General features: G+C 36.9%; 1 protein-coding gene across 1 annotated transcript in view; it reads right to left on the reverse strand.

The window, feature by feature from the left end:
* The window catches only part of LOC120090616 (101 kDa malaria antigen-like), a 50,470-nt gene extending 37,917 nt beyond the window's left edge, over window positions 1-12,553 (reverse strand). Inside the window, exons 1-4 of the mRNA XM_039048334.1 lie at window positions 12,412-12,553; window positions 11,944-12,041; window positions 11,703-11,830; window positions 11,221-11,398 (exon numbers count right to left, since the gene is read on the reverse strand). Coding sequence (XP_038904262.1) covers window positions 11,221-11,398; window positions 11,703-11,830; window positions 11,944-12,041; window positions 12,412-12,553 — 546 coding nt within the window. The remainder of the gene's footprint in view (window positions 1-11,220; window positions 11,399-11,702; window positions 11,831-11,943; window positions 12,042-12,411) is intronic.
* Window positions 12,554-24,188: the final 11,635 nt, after the last annotated feature.

Here is a 24,188-nt window from a genome sequence, read left to right on the forward strand (position 1 = left end):
AAACAGAGTTAGTCGAACTTCCTCGGTTGAGATATTCGAGAACACAAAAGTGTTGCAGATTTCAATGAAGCTCTAGAGGTGGGCGTGCGGGTCTTCGCCACGCCTTCCTCCAAACTGCTCAGCAGCCTGAATCATCTGCAACATTACCGACTTCATTTCAAACCTCGATCCATCTAGCGCCGGCCTCATGATTTCTGGAGAGAAATCGTAGAGGTTAGGTGACGCATAGTCCCGGATGGGTCTATTGCGGTCATTTGCTAGAAGGATGGGGTTGACCATCATATTATTCGCATTCGCGACCCATTTTGCTGGTTGTTTCATCATTCTTGGTGTTCCTTCTTGTTATTGTTGACGGTCTCTTAATCTTCATCTAAAAGTCCTCTCAATCTCCGGGTCGTAATTCGCTAGATGAGAGTCTGCAAAGAAATCAGAAAAATTACCGTTAGCACTCTATTTTGCCAAAGTCCCTGGCAACGGCGCCAAAAACTTGATGCTCGTATTTATGAAGTGGAAATATGGATGATATGCATTCATGGAATTGCATTGTGCACTCAAGTTTCCCCAGCGGAATTCAAGTGTAAATTTCTCTGAGTTCCCTAGTAAGTCTAGGGTCGAACACAGGGACTTGTGAAAATAGATTGCGTTGGTAATTTTGATGAAAAATTTGCGGTAACCGGGTAAATAAATAAATAAAGTATTTGGTTTGTTGATTGTGTTGATTAAAAAGAAATAACAAATGCGGCGGAGTTTGAAAAGAGTTGGTAAACAGGAAATGCGATGAATATGTGGTGAACGGGTCGAGAAGGGTTTCGGCTAACACTCCCTAAAATGCATTCATGCTTGCGATCATGCAACATGCATACAATAGTAAACCACCTCTCGGTGTGAATACCACAGCTTCTAAGGTTAGAATGCATGCGATATATGCAATAAGTCTATAGGGTTTACACATAAACCTCTATTTCTATTTATGCGATGACAACATGACGTCCACACAAATATGCGACCACATAATATCATTCCCATCTCTAGGATGCATGCGATGCAAGTTGACAAACAAAGCTTATCTCTAAGTCCCTATCTCTTGTTTATGCAAGCCTAATCTTGCTCTTTTGAGTCCAGATTCTAACCTAGTGAAAAATCTATACCCGGGCGGGGAAAGGAACTGGGGTATAGGCAGTTGACTTAGTGAACTAAGCTTAAGTGGATTCAGCTCTCTCGAAACATTAGGTTCTTTCTTTAGACTCTCTCTTGAGTAACTCTTAAGGGTATTTTGCACAACATAAAACAAGACAATCGCAAGCAATGAACTTCCTAGGTCATGTTATCTTAGTTCTTCTCAACCCATTCAACTAGTTTAGCTACTCATGCGTATTAAGAGAGTGAGCAGATGTAGAAATAAAACTTCCATTGAATAGATATGAAGATGAAGTACAAATAACAATGCAAGTATAATAAAGAGCCTGGTAGCAATTTCTTGCTGCCAAGCATTTACACTGTTTCTGCTCGTGCTCTAAAGATAATCTCGCTCTCGCGAGAGTTGGCCCGCTCTTTGCTCTTACGCCCCAAGTTTCTCTTTTGAGTTGCCCTGAGCGATCTCCGACGCCACCACTCTTCTTTTGCTCTGCCTTAAAATGGAAAGGAAATTATGAACAGAAGCAACTAGTTGTAAAAATAGTGAACCCCTTTTCTGAAGAATGCACTTGATATTTATAGAGCATCCATGGTGAAAGGCGGCTTCTCTCTCTTGATTGATGGGACAACTTTACTTTTTGATTGACGCACCGAATGATTGTTACCGATAATGCTGAATGTACTTTATGACTGTTGTCAACTATCAACTTAATTTGGATTCGACTATCATCAGTTTCTGTCCCATCGCTCTTAATTAGCCTTTCACCCAGATGCGCCCACCATGTTGCCCTGACCAAGTTGCGGCGATCCTTCTCGGCGAATGTTTACGAGCACGATCAATGCAAAGCCTTGTGGTGAAGTTGCGCTCGACCCATGAATTCCTATGATCGCAATCTTTGCACTGCGTTAATGCATATTCTGCACAAAAATACAAAAATCGATAGTTCTAATGCGCTGAATGCATGCGACCGCAATATTATAGAATTTATGCTTAATGGATGCAATTTAACATATTTCATCAATGCAATCCAACATTATTTAAGAACTTAGCACTATGATAACGTGCATTTCTACCCGTTATCAGATGACATGCAGAAAGGCAAGTCATCTTAGGCCTTTTATTTAGAATTATGAGGACTGTTAAGCATAATATGCGTCAATTATGTTAGGAATTCATAAGAAAATAAGTTTGCATCGTTCAACATGAAGAATCTTAGCTAACCCACTATTATGCATTATTATGGGTTCAATTGTCTATTTTTTTAGCTAACGCAGGAAGTGGACGCAAACACGGAAGCCGGGCTATCGCATAGACGACCGCATGTAGAGAAACCCTACATCAAAAGGCGAACGCATACAATCAACTTATAGGTGTTGCGGTAATCAAATGCATTCATCCATCGCATAGGAGTTGCAATCGTCAAGTGATTGCGGTCATCGTGTAGAAGTTGCGGTAATCAAGCGAATGCAGCCATTTCAAGATTGCGACTACACGATGATAACCATAATAGAGGGATGAATACAAGGTTGGTGGAATGGAAGCATCAACGCATATCTCGGGAAAATAAAAAGATGATGTTGACATTTCACCTACCACGCCATTAGAAGCAGAGATTCAGAAAAGGACTAACGCGCCGCGAGTATCAGAATCAGAGCAGGTCCATTAATGCTATCGGTGATCAAGCTCTATAAATAGAGGCCATTGAGTAGAATTGCAAAGGATCCAAGGTTTTCACCCAAGGTTCCCTACCTTCGGGTGGATCCTTGTGATCCAGACTAACACGTGAGAAGAAAGCTTGAGAGTTCTTCATCTCCTTCATCCATTTTGAGCGATGACCGGAGCATTCGCTGAAGTTAGATCTTGAGAGAGTCGGCTCCACCGCATCCATGGCACCACCGACAACCTTGACACACATCTGCTGGAAGCAAGACATTGCTTCCAACTGGTTCTTTCATTTTCTCTTCTTTTCTTATATTGTATTGTATTACATTTTGGATTAAGAAATTAATACATTATGTGTTCAATGCATTTCTGTGTTTCCTTTGAGTCCATCTCCATCTTTCTTTACTTAGCATCTTTAACTTTCATTGCATCACTTAGTGAGATTGCTAGAGTATCGCATACTTAGTCATGCAGACTAGAGATATGAAGCATGTAGCAAACTACCGAGAGGTGTGCGTTGTGCGAGTGTGTGAGAAAACCTTATTTACTTAGTGTGAAGCTGTAGCAATGCCTATCTATAGGCAGACGCAACGCTTGTCTATGAGTAATGTCAGCAACAACTAACTGCCCGGGAGTGTAAGTGATTGGTTGCATTAAGCAATGTAAGCAAGTATTCACTAGAGATAGAAATAATCTTATGGCAACCAAGTTCATGCGGTTACCTTGTCTTATGAGCGCATCATTAATCATTTAGGCATACTTGAGAGAGTAGTCTAAAAACCAAATCTAAGACTCGAGAGAGCGGATTGGAACACATAAGCAAAAATGGGGAACTTAGGAATAAGCTCCGTTTGCTATTACACAACGTATGCACCCTACGAAGAGGATATTGCATGTGTCCAAGAAGTAGGATACGGTGGCGGTATGCGGTCATCTTGTTTATGTGTGAGAGCACATGAGCAGGAATAGAGACTTAGGAATAAGGCCTCTCAACATTTCACATACACATCGCATACGTCCTAGATTTAGGCATAAGTGTGTGTAGCATGATCACATAGCTTGTGTTGGCTGAGGTTGCCTCTGTGGTCACTCTTAAGGGTTGCGATGAAGACATCCTCACATTTTATCTATTTTCCATTCATTTACTACGCGTCAATAGTTGTCGTGTCTCTACCTCTCATTCATACTTCTCATTACGTTGTCTGTTAGTTAGGAGTAGGAGTAGTTTGTAGCTTATACCCCTCCATCATTCTTTTATTCAACCGCCGCATACACATTACCGCATAGTATTTAGTTACAAGTTTCTGAGTTCGACCTCAGATCACCCGAGAAACTTGCGTTTGCGTTATACTAGGCGTGAGCGTAAGAAAACTTGTGACAGGAACGCATGGTCATCACGTACATTTGTTAACGCATATTGTAAGTCTAACGCATGACCATCGACGCACGATAATCAATGCATAACCTAAGACATGCATCGCATATTGCGTCCCACTAATTTTAGTCATCAAGTCATTGACGGCTAATTTTTCATCATCAGCTTACTAGACCATGATGAGGGCTAAAGGACTACAGAAGTAAATGTTACTACTGCTAAGAAAAGAGGATCTCATCTAAGAAGCCTGATATTGCTTCTTTTTCATAGAATAAAAGTATTATAGTAAAGAAGAACAAAGGTAAAGGAAAAAAAGAATTCTACTAGTAGAAAAGGCAAGGCAAATGCTGCAGATAAAGGAAAATGTTTCCACTGCAGTGAAGAAGGGCACTGGAAGAGAAACTGCCCACAATACCTTGCAGAGAAAAGAGTAGAGAAAGCAAAACAGGGAAACTAGTCTTGAGGGTTGCTTACTGTGAGATAGTACTCCAGATTGTGAATATAGAAGCATATCTCAAAATGACCAGTGGGAGATGTTGCAGTTGCTACCAGAAGATAAACTTGTTTATTTTTGTTATGAAAGTTATTTTATCTTTTTGTAAAGAACATATTGTATAAACTTTTTTGTTATAAATGAAATGTTCATTAGCAAAAGTTTTATTTATTCTACTGTAAAACAACTTCTTTTAGAACCAACCTAGTTAAAAGCCATTTGCAAATATTTAGATATTTAAAAATGGCTAGCTAACAATAAAGGCAAATAGTTATTTAGCCTAAATTATAGGAGAACACTTGAAAGGTTCAAAGTGTAAAACTTGTTAGGTAAAATAAATCCATAATACTTCAATTGGATCAAAGTAAGGAATATAGAAAGTTCGAGATTTCTAGGCCATTGATTAAAACTGATACTATAACAAAAGTTGTTTAAGCAGATCAGACCCATTTTACTCAAAGAGTTGAGGGTACCTCGATGTAGTGGGATGAATGTATGACTTCCTAGCCATTATTGAGAAACAAGAGTTGTGAAAATAAGATGCATTCCCTATATAGTTTAATAAGAAGTCCATTGTATACTAACATGTTTACAGCGATTCTCTAGACTACAGTGTTTGAGAATCTCCTAGTAAGACTAGGACTACAAGGTATATAACCTAGGGCAAGTATGAGAAAAACCCATGCGTATATGATACCTAAAGGCAAACCATGAGTATATGATGCCCTAGTTTATTGTGTTTCTCTGTAAAACTTAGAAACTTAGTATTATATATATGTTACCACTGAAGTTTTAGTCTAAGTGGAAGTTTGTTGGGTTTTATGTCCTAAAACTCGTGACTCATAAACAATAAACTTATTCTGAAAATTCAATAAGTTGTTATTGAATATATGAATAGCTTATTTTGTTTTAGAAATAAATCCAATAAACTAAAAGATCCATAACTATTACATGAGTACTTAAAATTTATGTGGAGATATAAATGTGGATCAGGTTCGAGTAAATAGTCAAAATAGTTTATAGTATATGAATATGGTTGGGTGCCTTATTCTAGTAACACTATTGGATGCGACCCACTCTATAGTTGTTACAAGGAGTTGTAAAGTGCTACAAACGAAGTGATCCTAATTCGTACATGTGATGACATGATGAGTGAGGGTGTCCTTGCAATGAGTTTGCACAAGATCAGACCACAAAATAAGTCACTCTTACTTTGTAATGCTGTTTACTGTTCAAGACTGAATATTTCACAACGATGACCTATAACCTGAATCCCAAGCTAACTACGAACTCCTGTTTATTCGGGATTATCCTTAGGTTTGTATAGGTGAAGGTTGGCTTAACAGCGCCAGCTCAATAAGCCTCCCATTTTAGGGGTAAGACCGGGTAGATAGCTGGGGACATAGGGTGCAAGATGGAATTCACTTCTACCCACTTTAAACAAATTTTGCCCGATTCAATGCTTTTTAAGTCGGTTCGAGCTATTTTGAAGATCCCGAAGTGGTTCAGGGTTATTTTTAATTATTATTGTAATAATTTAATTATTTTCTTGCATAGATGCCAAAACCAGTCCAATTTTAGTGATTTTAATTATTTATGCATTGTGAATGTATTTTTAATTCAATTAACCATGTTTGTGCATTATGTATGCCATATAGATTTAAAATCCCGCATTAGTAACGCATGAAATTGTATATATGTGATAAACTCATGCAAAAGTATCTTCTTAAGTGAAAAATTGCATTAGTAATGCACTTTAATGTAGGAATAAAAAAAATTCACTAATTGTTGCAGACAAGGCCAATGCAAGGGACATGCGACCAGACTACCCAACGTGAAAGATACATTTGGCTCATGTAATCCATGTTAAATCACAACTTGTAGGCATGGACATCTGATTGGCGACGTTTGATCGAGGCAGAATGGTAGTTGTTTGGTCTAAAATAGGTGTCATTAGTTCTATCTTACCCAAAACAAATGAAATTTATAATGCTCTAACTACAACTAAAACTAGCACTTAGCAATAGTGGAGTAAGAGGTCGATCCCAAGGGAACTTTTATTAATTGGCCTAAAATAGACTAATTGAATTCAAAAATGCAAAAGATTAAACTGATGGGGGGAGGGGGGGAGTGGTTGTTTGTTTTAAGGAACTAGAAACTAACTAAGTGAAAAAGCAATAATTGATATATGAAATTTGGTAATGAGAGAAGTAAGAGAGATTATGAGATAAGATTCAATTGAAAATGAAATCTTGGGGATTTTATGTAAACTAGGCAATTCTATCATTGACTTAACAAAGAATTATGTAATTAGATTATTCAATAGTTCATTAAGAATAAATTCCTAATGCCCTAATTAGCTAATTTGACAATTAATCCTAATCTAGGTCTTAATTGCTTCCTAAAGAAATTTCATAATTAATCCCTAAATTGCATTAAAATCATGGGTTTTCTTATCTATTCAAAATCTTGAAATCAAAAGACAGAAAGTTCAAGATTGATTGCATGAATATTCTGAATTACTAGGTTCTTTAAAGAAAAGAGGAAAAAAAGTCCACATTTTCTATCAAGACTACTAATTCTAGCAACCCTAATTACAAATTTGTTATAGAACTATGTAATTTTTGCATACAAAAATTGATTAATCTTGAGTTGTTAATTCATTCTTAGTCAATTTTATTCTAAATCTTAGCAAGAACATTAAAAAAAAAAAGTAATTACATGAAAGAAATTTCAAAGAAAAGTCTCAAGAAAGTGCCAATCTATGTAATTCCCCAAGAAAAAGGATTACCTACTCATGGATGATGAAATTCTTCAAGCAATCCATTGATAGTTGCATAATTGGTACAAGGATTGAATACAAATTAATTGAATCTCTCCAAAATTTACAAGAATAGCTTCGTAAATTCGAAGTCTCTCTCTAAAAGTTCAAGTTTTTTTCCCTTTCTCGCTGAAAATGAAACAATAAAATTTATATTAGTAGGCATAGCATCGCGATGTCAAGGCCAGCACTGCAATGCTACATCGTAGAAAAGCCAAGAAGCATTGGGCTAACATTGCAACGATGCTGACGCTCGGTTGCGCAAGGCGCGAGCGCACACGCATTATTCCATGAATATTCAGAGCATTGCGACCTTGGGTCAACTGTTGCGACGCTGCCCTATTTTGCAGCAAATAGATGCATTCTGTTTTCAAGAATAAAGCTAGCGTCAGGCTCAATGTTGTAAGGAGCGTTTGATGCTGCAAGCATTGTTGAAGAGTGTTGAATTGTTCCTCTTGAGGGGCAAAGTGGTAGTTCATCATGGATCTTCTTGTTAAGTGATCTTTTGGTGTCATTTGGCTTGAATTAGCTCCAAATATTTCGAAATAGCTTTTTTGAGTCGGGATTGGAGTTTACCTACAAAAATAGACATTTTAATCAAACAATTACGATAGAATTTAGGGTTTTATCATAGAAAAGATAGTATTTTACAAGACCTAACAAAATACCCCCAACTTAGCTCTTGGTCGTCTCGAACAAGTCTAAACTAGAAATATGCATATATTCGAGCAAAAATGAATTGTTCATTGTTTATTCAAAGTTTCATTCTTTTATTCAAAATTGACAAATTCAAGTTGGCACATTTTCATCTTCACATTCAAATGGTCAATACATTCAAGTGTTTTACACAATGAATTGATTCTCATCTCTCTTCCCAATATCAAGGAAGTGAGGATATAAGCAAGTATTTAGAAATTCAAAGTTTTGCTAACAAAAGGTTGAAGCTTATTTTGAAAAGAAAAGGTTTTTTCTTGCAAAATCATAAAAGAAAAGACTACCTAGTTTTAGTTTACTTAAAGGCCTAAACTAATAGAAAGGAGACATCTAACTTTCAATTCCTCTTCGCTCTACACTAGCCCTGTTATTGGTCTATGATATACCTAACTTGCATTGGAGAGAGGCAATTTTAATATAGTGGTGCCTTTTTAAACTCACACATACAAAATGTAATTGGCATTTCTTTTACTTAGAGGGATAGCTTTCACACTCGCATCGTTGGGAACCTATCACTCTTTTCTCGCGGGCCCCAACAAAAACACGATGAAGGTAGCTCTTTTCACCTCTACCCATGCACACACACACTCGTTACTAAAGGTTATGTTAATTTAGCAAATTTTCTTTATTATTTTTTTTGTGCTAGCAATTTTTTTTAATACACCAAGCCTCTTTTTATTCCTCTATGTCTAGACTTGCCTCTAAAATAAGATGGTTGTTCTTAGACCAAAGTTTGTCCTATTGAGGTAACAAATAAAATTGAGTAGATGTGACATTTCTAAGAGTTTAAAGATTCTAAATAAATCTAAAAGTCTAAGAATTCGATTTTTTATGAAGTTAAAAGGAAAAGAAAGTTTCTTTTGAAAGATGAATTTCAAAATTTTGTTTGAAAAATTTAAAAGGTCTAAAATTTTGTTTGTATCCTTACTAGAAAGAGTGTATCATCAAAATTTCATCAATAAGAATCAAGAGATTGAGTAAAAACAAATGATATGGAATGTGCAAACATGAATTTATTGAATTCAAGGAAAAAATGGTCTTTTGAAGAATAAAGAATTCAATAGACATGTTTTTTTTTTTCAAAGAATCAAAATCATACTATCATGATGAATTAGAGCCTTAAATTTTTTCAGATATGTCAAAACAGAATCACAAAATCTATGTAATCAATCAAAGTAATCAACAATCTATTAATCTGAGCTCAAATGCTTAAGGGTTCCAAACATGCAAAAATTTTCAGTGAGGCTCATTTTTAAAGGTAATCAAAGAATACTAAAAGAATACAAAAAACATGCAATGTTTATCCACCCCCAAATAAAAGTGGAACATTGTCCTCAATGTTTAGAATAAGAAAAAAAAATTCAAGAAACAAAAGAGAAGGGTTGTAGAAAGAAACTTCCCTGGTTTTGTTGTTGATTGTTTATTTGCTTGAGAGAGAATTTCCTTTCTTTTGTTCTCTTTTTTTTAATTTGAGAGCTCTTTTTTTCTTCTTTTTATTGAGTAAAACACCTACAAAGAAAAAAAGAAGAATCAATTATTCTATTTATTTGAAACACTAAAATAAGAAGAAAGTAAAAAAAAAATGAAAAATTAGAAAAGAAAAAAATGAAAATCAAAAGAAAGAAAGAGAAAATTTTGTCTTGTTGCAAATTTTTAGCGTTGTTTGCTCGACATTGGTGAAGAGGGGTGTCAAGTATATGAGGGATTAGCTAAACGCAAGCCCATTTGGACTTGTTTTACATATCCTTCATTGTAGATTTTGAGTTTGTGCCTGTTCACCTTGAAGAATTTTTTTAGGGAACATCAAATTTTCAATTTTTCTAGGTTTTGAAACAACTTCCCAAGTTCTTGCTCTTCTTTGGAGAAGGGAGAGCCCTGCTCTCAATCCCTTTTACATGCGTTTTGAAAACAGAGTAAAGATTAGAAGCTTTGCTTTTGTTTTTGTTACTACAAATAAATTTTGAATTTGAATTATCAATTGAAGTTTTTTCATTTATACAAATTTTGTTTTGAAAATTTGAATCTTCTTTTGAAGTATTTACATTTTGGTAAAATTTGTTGTTGAAAGAATTATCATTATCATCTTTTGAAGAAGATTCATTTTTTTCACAAATTTGAAGTGAAGAATTAGAAACATGCTTTTTATTTGAATTATCATGGTCACAAAAGTTAAGAGATACATGAGAAGAATTATGAGTAATCAAATCAAGACCATAATGAATGGAAGGGGTTACCAAACAATGAGAACTTTAGTATAACATGGAATCAATAATGTAATCAATTTCATCATATGTGCCTATGAAGAAAAGAGAATAATATTCCTCCGGAAATCTCATGGCGTCATAAATGTTGAAGGATTTTACCTCTCCATCAAATTCTACTGACAAAGACCCTTTATCTACATCAATTATAGTTTTTGTAGTTTTCATGAAGGGTCTGCCAAGTAGGATATTAGAGGAAGAAGTAGAGTATGGTTCATCTAATTTTAAAATGTAAAAATCAATGGGAAAGATTAATTCTCCTACTCTCAAGAAAACATCTTCTACTATGCCTAGGGGTTGAATATATGACCTATCCGCTAGTTGTATGCAAATATTCATTTTTTGTAGGTCAATTTAAGATATTCATAGACATGAAAAGGCATGACATTTATTGATGCACCTAGGTCTAGCATGGCATGAGTGATAATTCTATCTCCTATCTTACAAGGTAGAGTAGACATTCCAGGGTCTCTACATTTCTGAGGCATGTCCTTTTTTAACAAAGCAGATACGTTTTTTTCTAACAATTACTCTTTCATCTTCTTTCTCTTTTCTTTTCTTAGTACATAAGTCTTTTAAGAATTTTTCATATCTAGGAATTTTTTGTATTGCATTAAGTAAAGGGATATTGATCTGTACCTTTTTAAACATTTCAATTAGTTCTAAATTGGTTTTTTCTTCTTTAGGCTCAGCTAGTCTACTAGGGAAGGGGGCCTTAGGTACATATGGCTCTATATTAGGGGGAGAGTAGTTAATTACCTCTGGGAAGATGGAGGATTCCTCATATTCATTTATCTTGTTATCATGATCAATTACCTTTTCAGGTTTCTTGGGTGGTTGAACTGGGCTAGGTACTTTGGAAGAAGAAGGAATTTCCTTATCGCTTCTTAGAATGATTGCGCTTACATTTACATGCTCCGGTTGAGCAGGAGCTTTCCTGATGATTTACTCTCAAGCTTTCTTACCATAGTTTCAAGTTGTGTGATATGTGTGCCCAAGTTTGAGAAGCATTGTCTACTTTCTTGTTGAAAATATTTTGTATCTTGTTAAAGTTGTATGTTGTCCTTTGCAAATTATGGAGTTCCTGTTGAAATTTTAACGAATGGCCAGCAAGAGATTTAACTACATCCTCGAGAGACATACTTGAGGAGCTTGAAGAAGGTTGGTTTCGATTCTCAAATTGCCCTTGAGATCCCCACTTGAAATTTGGGTGATCTCGCCACCCTTGGTTATAAGTTTACCCATGGGGGTCGTACTTCATTTGGAAACCTTCTATTGCATTAACTTGAGGTTGACCTTGTGGGCAAGCTTTGGAAGCATGTCCAACCACTCCACATGTTTTTATTTGGAGAAGTCCTCCTTGAGCAACCTGAGTGAAAAGGAAAACTAGATTAGATACTCGAGTTCTCAACTCACTAACCTCTTTAGCTTGAACAATATCATATTTAGAGTCCTTGATCCAAAATTCTATGAATTCTCTGCCATGGTTGATATTAGTTGGCTAGCTTCAGTGAGCGTTTTGTCAGCTAAAGCTCCACCGACTGCTGCATCAATGTTGCTCCTGTCAGATGAAAGCAATCCTGAGTAGAAATACTGAATAAGGTATTGGTCAGAAATTTGATGATGGGGAAAGAAAGCATAAAGTTGCTTATACCTTTCCAATACTCATATAAGGACTCTCCTACAATTGCTTTATACCATATATTTCTTTTCTAATATTATTAGCCTTAGATGCAGAGAAAAATATTTCTAAAAACTTTTTCTTAAGACCATTCCACGTGGTGATCGATCCGACCGATAAGTAGTACAACCAATTCTTGGTCACATCCTTCAAGGAGAAGGGGAAGACCCTAAGATTAAGTTGTTCTTGCGTTACTACATGTGGACGCATACCGTCACATGCCAAATGGAATTCTTTCATGTGTTTGTATGAGTCCACACCTGGATTACCTCGAAAATTCGATAAAAGATGAACTAAACTGAGTTTCAATTCAAATGGTACTGTAGTCTCTGGATATACTATACATAACGGTTGTTGAGTGTAATATGGTTTGGCAAGCTCTCTTAACGTTTGCTCCCTTGCTTCACCCATAATGTTTATTTGTATTGGTTCCTCTTCTTGACTCGATTATTCAAATTCTTCTTCTTCTCTTCTTATTCTTTCCTTTCGTATTCTCCTATTCTCACGATCGATATCTACAACAAAATCACAAAGCACACTTCGAGAGGAGCGGGTCATGCACAAAAGGATAGTTCAATGAAACTAACTATTTTTTTGTAGTTTTTTTTATTTCTTTTTCTAAAAGAAAGGAATTCAAGTATTTTTAAAGGCCAATTGTATGGTTCCCCGACAATGGCGCCAATTTGTTTGGTCTAAAATAGGTGTCATTAGTTCTATCTTACACAAAAGAAATGAAATTTATAATGTTCTAACTACAACTAAAACTAGCGTGTAGTAATAGTGGAGTAAGAGGTCGATCCCAAGAGATCCTCTATTAATTGGCCTAAAATAGACTAATTGAATTCCAAAATGTAAAAGATTAAACGGGCGGGAGGGGAGGGGGTTGTTTGTTTTAAGGAACTAGAAACTAACTAAGTGAAAAAGCAAGAATTGATATAGAAAATTTGGTAATGAGAGAAGTAAGAGAGATTATGAGATAAGATTCAATTGAAAATGAAATCTTGAGGATTTTATGTAAACTAGACAATTCTATAATTGAATTAACAAAAAAGCATGCAATTAGATTATTCAATAGTTCATTAAGAATAAATTCCTAATATGCTAATTAGCTAATTTGACAATTAACCCTAATCTAGGTCTTGATTGATTCCTAAAGACATTTCACAATTAATCTCTAAATTGCATTAAACTCATGGGTTTTCTTAACTATTCCAAATCTTGAAATCAAAAGACTGAAAATTCAAGATTGATTGCATGAATGTTTTGAATTAATAGGTTCTTTAAAGAAAAGAGGAAAAGAAGTCCACATTTTCTATCAAGACTACTAATTCTTGCAACCCTAATTACAAATTTGTTATAGAGCTATGTAATTTTTGCATTGAAACATTGATTAATCTTGGGTTATCAATTCATTCTTAATCAATTTTATTCTAAATCTTAGCAAGAACATCCAAAATAAAGTAATTACATGAAAGAAATTTCAAGGAAAAGTCTAGAGAAAGTACCAATCTACATAATTCCCCAAGAAAAAGGATTATCTACTCATGGATGATGAAATTCTTCAAGCAATCCATTGACAGTTGGTACAATGATTGAATACAAATTGATTGAATCTCTCCAAAATTTACAAGAATAGCTTTGTAAATTCGAAGTCACTCTAAGAGTTAAGTTTTTTTCCCTCTCTCGCTAAAATGAAACAAAAAAAATTTATATCAGCAGGCATAACATCGCGACGCCAAGGCCAGCATTGCAATGCTAAATCGTAGAAAATTCAAGAAGTGTTGGGCTAACGCTACAACGCTGTGCTGACACTTGGTTGTGCAAGGTGCACACTCGCAAGGACTATTCCTGAATATTTGGAATGTTACGTCCCTGGGTCAAGCATTGCGACGCTGCCCTGTTTTGTAGCAAATAGATGCATTCTGTCTTCAAGTGTCGTGCTAGCGTCAGGCTTAGTGTTGTAAGGAGCGTCGCGACGCTGCAAGCATTACTGAAGAGTGTTGAATTGTTCCTTTTGAGGGGCAAAGTGGTAGTTCATCATAGATCTTCTTGTTAAGTGATATTTTGGTGTCATTTGGCTTGAATTAGCTCCAAATCCTCCGAAATAGCTTTGTTGAGTCGAGATTGAAGTTTGCTGATGACATGCAGAAATGCATGCCATCTTAGTCCTCTTACTTAGAATTATGAAGATTGTTAGGCAGAAATTACGCCGATCGTGCTAGGAATTCATGAGAAAAAGAGTGTGTCGATCAGCATGGCGAATCTCAGCTAACCCATTATTTTGCGTTAATTATGCGTTCAATGTTCTATCTTTATAGCTAATGTAGGAAATGAATGCAAACGCGGAAACCGGACCATCGTATAGACGACTGCATGCGGAGAAACACTCTATCGCAAGGAAAACGCATCGATCAACACATGGATGTTATGGTAATAAGATGTATGCGTCCATCGCATGGGAGTTGCGCTCGTCAAGTGATTGTAGTCATCATGTAGAGTTGCGGTGTTAAGTGAATGCGGCCATTGAAGGACTGCGGCTACGCGACAATGCATTCTAATGGGATCAACGCAAGGTTGGTGGAATGAACGCATCAACGCATCTACCTCGAGAAAATCCAAAGCTGATGCTGACATTTCGCCTACCACGCTGTTAGTGGCAGAGGTTGAAAAAGGACGAACGAGCCGAACGTCAAACTCAGAGCAGTCCAATTAACGTTGTTGGTGGCCAAGCTCTATAAATAGAAGCTGATGAGCTTAAATTCATTTTATCCAAATTTTTCGCCTGAGGTTCGCCTATGGCGGATCCTTGTGATCCAGATAAACTGCGTGAGAAGACGCTGAGAGTTCTTCACCTCCTTCACCCATTCCAGTGCCGACCGGAGCCTTCGACTGGGAGCTAGATCTCGAGAGAGTTAGCTTCTCCACACCATCCATGGCACCATCGGTAGCCTTGACGCACATCTGCTGAAGCAAAGTTTTGCTTTAGCCAGTCATTTCTTTTTCCTTTCTTTTCCTATATTGTATTGTATGACATTTTGAATTAAGAAATTAATATCAATGTATTTTCAATGCCATTTTCTCTATTCCTCGACTCCATCTCCATTCTTCTTGCTTAGCATCTTTCTTCTTGCAACATTTAGTGAGAATGCTTGGGTATTGCATACTTAGTCATTGGATTAGGGATATGAAATATAGCAACCCCGTGAGAGGTGTGCATTGTGTGAGTATGTGAGTATCTTATGCTTAGTGTGAATCTGCTGCATGGCGTCTATGGCTAGCGCATTGCTTGTCTATGAGTGAAGTCAGCAATAATCAACTACCCGAGAGGGTAAGTGGTTGGACGCATTAACCAAGGTATGTGTTGTTCACTAGGGATAGTAACAACCGTAGGTCAGCAAAGTTTATGCGGCTGTCTTGTATTATGTATGCTTCATTCGTCCATAGGGATACTCAGGAGGGTGTCAAGGACAGAATCAGACTTGGAAGGTCAGGTCAGAATCTAGGCTTGGAAGAGCCAGATTGAACACATATGACCAGAGATAGGCGCTTAGGAAATGAGCAATATTTTTTATTAATGTACGCATGCATCCTGAGATAGATAGGATTGAATGTGGTCACTTGATTTCATGCATTTTGCATCATCGCATAGAACAAGAGTAGAGACTTAGGAATAAGCTCTATGGACACTTTGCGTTCCAACAACTGCATCCTAGAACTAGGCGCACCACATTTCCATTGGAAAATAACTTGCCGTGTATGGTTGTAACATGATCGCATAGTCTGACGCTAACTAAGGTTCCCTTGCGGTCACTCTTAAGGGTTGCAATGAAAACATCTTCGCATTTTATTTATACCACTGCATGCACAATCACCGTAAACATATAGTTACAAGTCCCTGTGTTCGACTTCAGATTACCCGAGAAACTTGCATTCATGTTATACTTGGCGTGAACGCAAGAAAACTTGTGGCAGGATGCATGGTCATCGCATACATTGTTGGCACATTTTCATTCCAATGCATGACCATCGACGCATGGCTCTCAACGCATATTTTAGGAACATTCATCACATAATGCGTCCACGGGATTTGGTTGTCGAGTAAAAATTGACTTCCAATTTCCGCCCATCATTTGCCTACAAAAATAGACATTTTAAGAAAACAATTATGATAGAATTTAGGGTTTTATCATAGAAAGGATAGTCTTTACAAGACCTATCAGCAGGCGGCTGTCCCAGGGTATCGAATTTAATGTAATCACATCACCAAGTGGCTGAGTTGATTGCCTATATAAGGAGGAGCTGCCTGCAAGTTAAGGAGTTAGCAAGTTAGAAAATTAGCCAGTAGTTAGTCAATTTTCACCTTTTCCATCTACAAGCAAGCAGAAGGGACGATAGCCATTCTCCACTATTGGTAACGAGGTGCGACCGGAGAGAAGCTCGAGAGAGATGTCTCCTTCAATCCTTCCACTGAGTTGGTCGTAGCAAGCATAAAAACAAGCCAAAAGGGACAAGAGATTGAACCCTGCGACTTGACTTCTTTCTTTTACCTTGCATTCTCATTCTCCATTCCACTTGATTGAACTAAGATTACTTGTATCAAAACTTATATCATTAATTCAATCTCATTTCTAACCAATCTTCACATCTCCATTTGTTGATTGTGTAAGTTGTTTGTGTTTGTGAATCTTCTGGCTTGATGAATGCATAAATTTGATTACTTGAATCCACCTGATTAGTTAATTGAAGTGAAAACGTAATTAGTCACTCGAAAGAGTACTTAATTGTTGAATGCATTAAGCTAGGGCATGAAGTAATTCTAGAGATAAAATTAGTTGTCTGTTAATTTTAACCAACGCATGCACCCTAGAGGTAGGATAAGTGTGGCATCCGCATCAAGAGATATTGAACATGAATTAAAGAACATATCTCTAACGCATCACGAATACACTTAGATTGTAGCATACATCTATACCATTTCCATTTCATTGTCGTTCTGCTTATATAGGCTTGTTGTTACCACTAGGAAATTAACGCATACCATCTATGCTTAAGCCACTCATCCACGATATATTTTCCCTCTCTCTGAACTTCTATTTTCCTCTTAAATACATGCCAACAGTTTAGATCACCAACGTATATCAAACAATCAGGAAACCTTAAGACCAAACCTGCGTTAGAGTACTCTAGAGTCCCTATGTTCGACCTTGGGCTTACCAAGACACTTAGGTTAGATTTATACTAGGGTCTAGCTTAAGAGAACTTGTATGCATTAGCAAGGTGTGCACACTCATAGATCTATCATCGTCAAACTCATAGCATTATCTTCATACCAAGAGATAGATTAAACAACTTTTCCATCATCATTCATCCTTAGCATCATAAACACAATTGAAACACATAACGCAACAAGCAACAAGTTTTTAACGCCGTTGCCACAGATTTTAGCAATGTTGCTAACCGAAATTTGGATATTGTATCTTTCTACAGAAACTTTCAATAAAAGGTGTATTACAAGTTAAGCCTGGACTTGTAAACCTTTTATGAGTAGAGACAGCACTTATGAACTCAAATACGATCCTGAGATTGTAAGGACTTTCAGATGGAGATACAGATCAAATCGACGTTGAAGGTTAAGGCAACAAAAAATGGAAAACAACCAAAATAACAAAAATTTGGCTCAACAGCTCGCTAATATTTTAGTAAATCCAATCCTCATGGCGAATAACAATATGAGTTCGATGCATGAATACGCATCATCAGTGTTGTATGATTTTTCACCTGGGATCATTTATCCAATGCCTGACGCACCATAAATGTGCTATCTTCTTCTACTTAACTCGGGGTTGCTTAGCTACTTAATTTGGTTAAATCGATTATTTTGTAGGACTCGAGTGTACAAACAGTCGAATTAAGTATTTGGGACAAAAAAGGCTTTAAAATGATGAAGTTAAGAGCCAAATTGAACAAATGAAGAAGGAATGAAGAATTCTACCTTGTTGAGCATTGCAACGCTCTTCATATGCTTAAGTCCAATGCTAGCTTGATGTTGGAAGACAGAATGCTCGGATGTAGGGCAGCATTGCAACACTTCTCCAAGCATTGCAACGTTTTGGAGATGTCATAATGCCATCGTCACACCGCTCGTTCAACGCTACACTTCAATGCTCTTGGACAGAATAGGTAGCATTGCAACGCACTTCCAGAGCGTTGCAACGCTACGTAGTTTGATGGACAATCAGCCTCAGCGCACGCACAATCAAGCGTTAAGGTAGCATAGTAACGCTCGTCTAACACTCAGCACAATTGCACCGTAGCGTTGCAACACTCTCTCTAACATTTCGATGCTGCAACAAATCTATAAAAGAATTGTTAGGGGTTCAGCCGATGACATCATGCTTTTTACACTCGATTTTGAATGCCATCACCCTGTTCTAGCTCCGTTTTAGCCTCCCTTTTCACCAGAATTTTGTAATAATTTCTTCCCCTATGAATATTGTATCGATTTTGAAGATGTTTCGTGGCTAAAGGGTAAGAACTTAGCTTAGGTTTTGTAGTTTAATTCGTTCCAATTGTGTAATTTTGTGAGTTTAATATGAATGTATGAGAATTTATCTTGTGCTTATTCTTCAATATTCTTGTATGGGATAATCTGACAAATTAGCTGCATGTATAATTGATTGCTTTGATTGGCCCTAATTTGTAATTGTTAGGTAGTTGTTACCTAGAAGAAAGGGTTAAGTAAGTTTGTTGTGTTAAATTGGGATTTCATTTAGCAAGTATTTACTTTCTAACTTAGATAATTCTTGCTCAATTAATTGGTTTGATGATGGACATCAATTATTTGGCTTCAATTTGCCTTGAGTCTTAATGCTTGTTGATTGATTGATTAGTTAAGGATTTCACTTTCCTTTAATTAACTTGTTTTTATGGACTACCAGTTAGGATTTTAATCGAATAGGCTAAGTTGCAATTTGAATTTCTCATGCATTTTTTGAATAGTCTGTGATAGAATTGAAAAGGGATGAATTAAACTAGAATTACCCAAGCTCAGTATTTGTTAAATTGATAAATTTTCACATTCTTTCACATCGTGCACTTTCCATTTTCTTGTAATTTTTATTCACAATTTTCACAAAACCCCTCCCGTTGTTACTTCCTACAAGTAACAATTTTTGAGGAATCCAAATTGGCTCTCTACGGTCAACCTCGGACTTGCCACTTGTACTATAAGTTAGTATAAGTAGTTAGTTCAGTGCATATAAATATTATTTGTGTAGCATGGGTTCACGAACGATGGTGAATCCAACGACCTACCAAATTGGCACCATTGTCGAGGAGCCAATAGATTTCTTGATCTTTGATACTTGTAGTGTTTGCCTTGATAATCGATTTTCTCTTTTGGTGCATGACCGGTTCTAGACAGTTGTATTTTGCAGAAATTTCTAGGGAGGAGTGGAGAATTAGAAGAGAGAGAAGATAGCAAGTTGCGCTTGATAGAGATATTTGTGTTGAAGACTCATCCAGAGAAGAGAGCGTTCTTGAGAATTTACTAGTAATGGTTGAACGAGAAAAAAATCTTAAGGAGCTCGCAACACCAGACTTCACTCAGTAACCACTGTGCATTGCGTATTCTGAAACGGAAGGTAACTTCAAGCTTAAATATGGCTTAATTCACTTACTTCCTGCATTTTCTGGTCTACAAAGTGAGAACCCACACAAACACTTGAAGGAATTCTATGTGGTGTGCAATGGGATGAGACCAAATGAGGTGACCTAGGAGTAGATAAACATGAGAGCATTCCTCTTTTCGTTGAAGGGATATGCTAAGGAGTGGCTCTACATTCTTCTGCCTGGGAGCATCACATCCTAGGAAGAGTTGCAGAGGCAGTTCTTGGAAAAGTTCTTTACAGCATCTCGAGTTGCTAGTATTAGAAAGAAGATATACAACATTACGTAGTTCGATGGGGAGACCCTTCACAAGTATTGGGAACGATTAAAAAAGACCTGTGCCAAGTTTCCCCACCATCAGATCTCAAACCAGTTGTTGATCCAGTACTTTTATGAGGGATTGATGTAGACTGACAAAAGCAGTATAGATGCAGCTGCAGGAGGAGCCTTAGTCAATAAAAAACCCCGTCTGAGGCAATGAACCTGATAGCTATTGTGGCAACAAATTCTCAACAATTTGGAACTAGAGCAGAAGTCAGTGTTAAGTCCGCCACGAGGTAAGTGAACTTAAGAAAGAAATATTTGACCTAGCATCTGTTGTAAAGCAGCTGGTGAAGGTTGAAATTGGATAGCTCTCTACTGTTTGCCAGATGTGTCATGAAGCTGACCATACAGCTGATGTCTGCCCAAGTGCTCTGCAAGGAGCAATACCTGAGGTGAATGCAATTGAAGGCTATAATTTCAATGGGCAGAACAGAAGGCGGGACCCAATTAGTCAGACTTACAATCCTGGGTGGAGGGATCACCCAAACTTCAAATGGGGAGGATAGAACGAGCAGACTCAACCTAGTCATGGAGCTTTGTCTGGTTAAAGTATGTCCTTGGAAGCTATTGTTAAAAGTCTTGCTGACAACTCTTTTAAATTTTAGCAGGATACAAAGAATGCCATGGATGCTTTGGGGACCCAAGTCTCTCAGCTAGCCACTTCGATGAGTAAATTGGAGAAACAGTCTGGCAAACTTCCATCTCAGCCAAAATCGAATCCCAGAGAAAATGTACATGCAATTACGCTGAGGAGTGGCTAGGAGTTGGAGCCTCCAGCTGAGTCAAGAAAGGATCCAGAATTGGAAAACCTAGAAACCAATTCTTCAAATTCTACAGTCACACCACCAGAAAAGAAACCGGAAGTATCTTCTTACCCTTATCCTCCTTTAGATGCTTTATGTGCCTAAAGCGCCTTTTCCTTCCAGGCTTGCAAGGCCAAAAGATCTGATGGTAGACAAGGACAAGGAGCTTCTGGAGATGTTCAGAAGGGTGGAGATCAATATTCCTCTCCTCGATGCAGTCAAACAGATTCCTAAATAAGTAAAATTCCTTAAAGAGCTTTGCATGAGGAAAAGACAACCAAAAGAAGAGATAATGGTGGTAAGTCAATTTGTGTCTGTGATCCTTCAGAAAAAATTGCCTGAAAAACAAAAGGATCCATGTATGTTTTCTTTCCCTTGTATTATAGGTAAAAAGAAAATTGATAGGGCCATGATAGATTTGGGTGTATCCATAAATGTTATGCCTTATTCAATTTATCAAGAATTAAAATTAAAAGACTTGACTAAAACTGGAGTTGTAATTCAATTAGCTGATAGGTCTTTTATTCACCCTTTAGAAGTCATTGAAGATGTCCTAGTTCAGGTTAATGAATTGCTTTTCCCTGTTTACTTTTATGTTCTTAAGATGGAATAACCCACATCTATCTCATCTGCATCAATCTTGCTTGGTCGACCTTTTATGAAGACGGCCAAGACAAAGATTGATGTGGATGAGGGCAGTATGTCTATTGAGTTCGATAGTGAGTTGGTTAAGTTTAATATTTTCGATGCTATGAAATCTTCCACCGTAGGACAGGTTCGATCTTTATGCCAGATTGATGTGTTTGACTCTCTTGAGTAGGAGGTTATATGGGATATCTATGACGATGATGAAGATGACTCAGGAGATTTAATTTCCCTTGGAGAGCTTGCCACCTTGTCTATGACAGAGCTGGTAGGTATGCCCTCTTATTCTGATGATGAATCTTCTGACAAGGTGCTTTTTTCTATTTTGCAGGTACCTGAGGTGGAGTTGAAGAAGCTTCCAGACCATCTAACATACGCCTATCTAGGGGAAGCTGAGACCTTACTTGTAATCATTTCAAAGAACCTAACAGATGAGCAAGAGAAACAGTTGGTAGACGTCTTGTAGAAATACAAGTTGGCCATTGGATGGACGTTGGCCAACATAAAAGGTATTAGTCTTGTTGTGTGCATGTATACAGTTTCTTTGAAATATAGAGCTAAGCCTTATCGATAGCCTCAACGGCGTTTGAATCTTGTCCCGAAAGAAGTTGTGATGAAAGACATCTTCAAACTCTTAGATGCAAGTATTATCTATCCTATTTCTGATAGTGAGTGGGTTAGTCCCATTCATGTAGTGCCTAAGAAAATAGGTATTACTGTGGTGAAAATTGATGAGGGTAATCTAATTCCTATTAGAGTTCAGAATGGGTGGAGAATGTGTATTGATTTTAGAAAACTAAATGCTGTAACTAGAAAGGACCACTTCCCCATTCCTTTCATTGACCAGATGCTTGAAAAGTTAGCTGGTAAGCCTTTCTTCTATTTTCTTATTGGTTTCTCGAGTTTCTATCAGATCCCGATTAACCAGAAGGACCAACAGAAGATGACCTTTACATGTCCCTATGGCACCTTCGCTTTCAGAAGAATGCCATTTAGACTATGTAATGCTCCTGACACCTTTCAGTGATGCATGATGAGCATATTTTCTGAATTTATTGAGAAATGCATGGAGGTATTTGTGGATTACTTTACTGGGTATGGAGATTATTTGCTGATTGCTTGTCTAATTTATCTAGGGTGCTAGAGAGATGCATTGATTCTAACCTGGTACTGAATTTTGAAAAGTGTCATTTCATGGCCTTATGTGGCATTGTATTCGGACATATTTGTATTTTAGCATGACATAGAGGTAGATCCTGCCAAGATTGATGTTATTGCTAAACTCCCCCACCCCACAAATGTGAGGGAGGTTCGTCCGTTTCTTGGTCATGCAGGTTTCTTGTTTTGTTCTATGTCCTAAAACCTCACAGCTTGTAAAGTTAAACATATTCTATTAACAATAAAGATGTTATTCGAAATTACTTCAATAAAGTTGTTATTATAAAGTCTAAATCCAACAAACTAAGATCCATGATTATTATATGAATACATGAATTTTATGTGGAGACATAAAAGTGGATCAGATCCAAGTAAATAGTCAAAATAATCTATAGTATACGAATAAAGTTGGCTACCTTAGTATGGTAACACTATTGGATGTGGTTCACTCTGTAGTTGTTACAAGTTGTTGTAAAGATGCTACAAACGAAGTGATAATGATTCACTCATGTATTGACATGAAGAGTGGGGGCATCCTATGCAATGAGTTTGTATAAGATCGGATCAAGAAATAAGTCACTCATACTTTATAACGTTGTTTACTATTGAAGACTGACTATTTCACTTAGATGACCTAGGTAACTCGATCTTAATCCAAAGATAACTATGAACTCCTGTTTATTCGGAATTATCCTTAGATTTGCATAGTTAAGGGTTGGCTCAACATCACCGACTCAATAAGCCTCCCATTTCAGGGGTAAGACCGAGTAGATAGTTGAGGACATAGGTTGCAATAAGAAATTCACACCTACCCAGTTAAGGGATAGAAGAAAGGTTGTTCTCTTAAGTACTGAATTTAAGCTTGAACAAGGGGCCTCACCCTCTCATTGGTCCGAGAGAGATCTGGTTTAGTGATTGGATCACAAACCAATTGTTCATTAGAGAATCAGTGAAACTTAAGAAGCAAGACGTAATATCGGGGGTAAAAGAGCATTTTGACCAAGTCGATATCATGAACAGCCTGTGAAGGGTCGACTTACTGATTATGGTTAAATCATGTGGACATAAATATATTTACAGTGAGAAGAGTGCAACTATCGAGCTATAGTGGTGTGACTTGATAGTTAACGAATATTGATTAATTTGGTCTAAAGAGTGTTAGCCAATTAATCTTAAATCATTGGAGCTCATGATCTGTAGGTCAATAAGATTCCTCTACTAGCTCGTAAAACATGAACACCTTGAATTAATAAATTGAGTGAATTTGGAATAATATCAATTTGAATTGTTCAAATTGAATTTCAATTTGATTGAATTAGGGTTTGAATTCGAATAAGTTCTAATTCAAATTAGGGTTGTATTATTATATTTGATATAATTAACGTTAAATTTATTAAAATTAAATGAAATTGAAGAGTTTATAATGTTTAAGTATTGATTCAAATATT

This window comes from Benincasa hispida, chromosome 11, assembly GCF_009727055.1.
Source record: "Benincasa hispida cultivar B227 chromosome 11, ASM972705v1, whole genome shotgun sequence".
Classification (NCBI taxonomy): Eukaryota; Viridiplantae; Streptophyta; class Magnoliopsida; order Cucurbitales; family Cucurbitaceae; genus Benincasa; species Benincasa hispida.